The sequence below is a fragment of the Condylura cristata genome, unplaced genomic scaffold (genome assembly GCF_000260355.1).
Source record: "Condylura cristata isolate star-nosed mole 26May11 unplaced genomic scaffold, ConCri1.0 scaffold00060, whole genome shotgun sequence".
Lineage (NCBI taxonomy): Eukaryota > Metazoa > Chordata > Mammalia > Eulipotyphla > Talpidae > Condylura > Condylura cristata.
In genome coordinates this window covers 715769-716920 of record NW_004567161.1, presented here as the reverse complement: position 1 = coordinate 716920, position 1152 = coordinate 715769, and the positions used below count along the sequence as shown (strand labels likewise).

The window sequence follows — 1152 nt, the reverse complement described above, 5'->3', positions numbered from 1 at the left end:
GCGCTGAGCCCGCGGCCTGCAGCCCCGCTGGGCCTGCCGGCTCCGAGAGGCAGCCGTGGGCTGTGCCCGGACGCCCTTGCTGCGGACTTCCCGGCACCCACACTGACCCCCAGGCGCCCTCTGGCCTTGGGACCGCCCAACACAAGCGGCCAAGGGTGCCCTTGGTGACCCTGCCCCTTGCCCCCTGCACCTGGGCAGGTAGACACAGCTGGTCTGTCGCCAGGGAAGGCAGGTGAGCGGGGCGGTGAGGCCGGGCGGGCAGGTGAGCGGGGCGGTGAGGCCCGGCGGGCAGGTGAGCGTGTTGGTGAGGGCCGGCGGGCAGGTGAACGGGGCCGGTGAGGCCGGGCAGGCAGGTGAGCGTGTCGGTGAGGCCCGGCGGGCCACAGCGGGCCTCCCTGGAGCAACCTGAGGCCCTGCCCTTGGGCGAGACTCCTGCCTTCTACCGGCGGGGCTGGCTGACATTCCAGGATGACTCCTGGATCACTTACTCTGAACCCCAAGAACGAAAAAGCTAAGTGCCTGGTGACCGCAAACATTTAGAAACAGCTTAGGCCGCTGTCGACCTGCCCACACTTCTGGGGGCCGAGAGCAGATAGGCGGAGCCACGCCAGGCAGGACGGCTATGCCCGGCCCCCGGCCCCCGGCCAGTCTCCGGGTGACCGCGGCTGCAGGTGTCGCGTGTACGTGGGCTCCCGGGCCTGGGCTGGACGCCGAGAGCAGCGCCGTGAGGCCGCCGGCCTGCAGGCCGGACAGCGGCAGAGTCGGCCTGGACAGAGCGGAGCCGAGGCCTGTGCCTGGGCTGGCCTCGCGCTTTTCCGTCGGCAGGAGGCCAGACAGGACACGGACGGCGCTCTGGGGCGAGTCGCGGCCGGCTCCGCCTGCGACCCAGAGGCCGCCGAGGAGGGGGCTGCGGGGCGGCCTGGTTTCTGTGGCTGCACCAGGCCTGGGTCTGTGCCGTGGGAGGGCCGGGCACCGGCTCACTGACCGCGCGGCCCTGCCCTCTGCCCACGGAGAACATGCGGCCAGGGCCCACCACGGAGCCCCCGGCCCCCCGCGCCTCAGTAGAGGACACTGACGTCTGTGGGCCTCGGGGCGACCTGCTTGTGTGCTGGGGTGCAGAAGGGTGTCCCCTGAGGCACAGAAGGTGGGGAG

The 1152-nt window shown here is 72.0% G+C and overlaps 1 protein-coding gene across 1 annotated transcript in view; it reads right to left on the bottom strand.

Annotated features, from left to right (window-relative positions):
* The window catches only part of TIMP2 (TIMP metallopeptidase inhibitor 2), a 9569-nt gene that overhangs the window by 1959 nt on the left and 6458 nt on the right, over window positions 1-1152 (bottom strand). The window contains exon 2 of the mRNA XM_012734577.1: window positions 572-738. Within this exon, the coding sequence (XP_012590031.1) occupies window positions 572-738 (167 nt within the window). The remainder of the gene's footprint in view (window positions 1-571; window positions 739-1152) is intronic.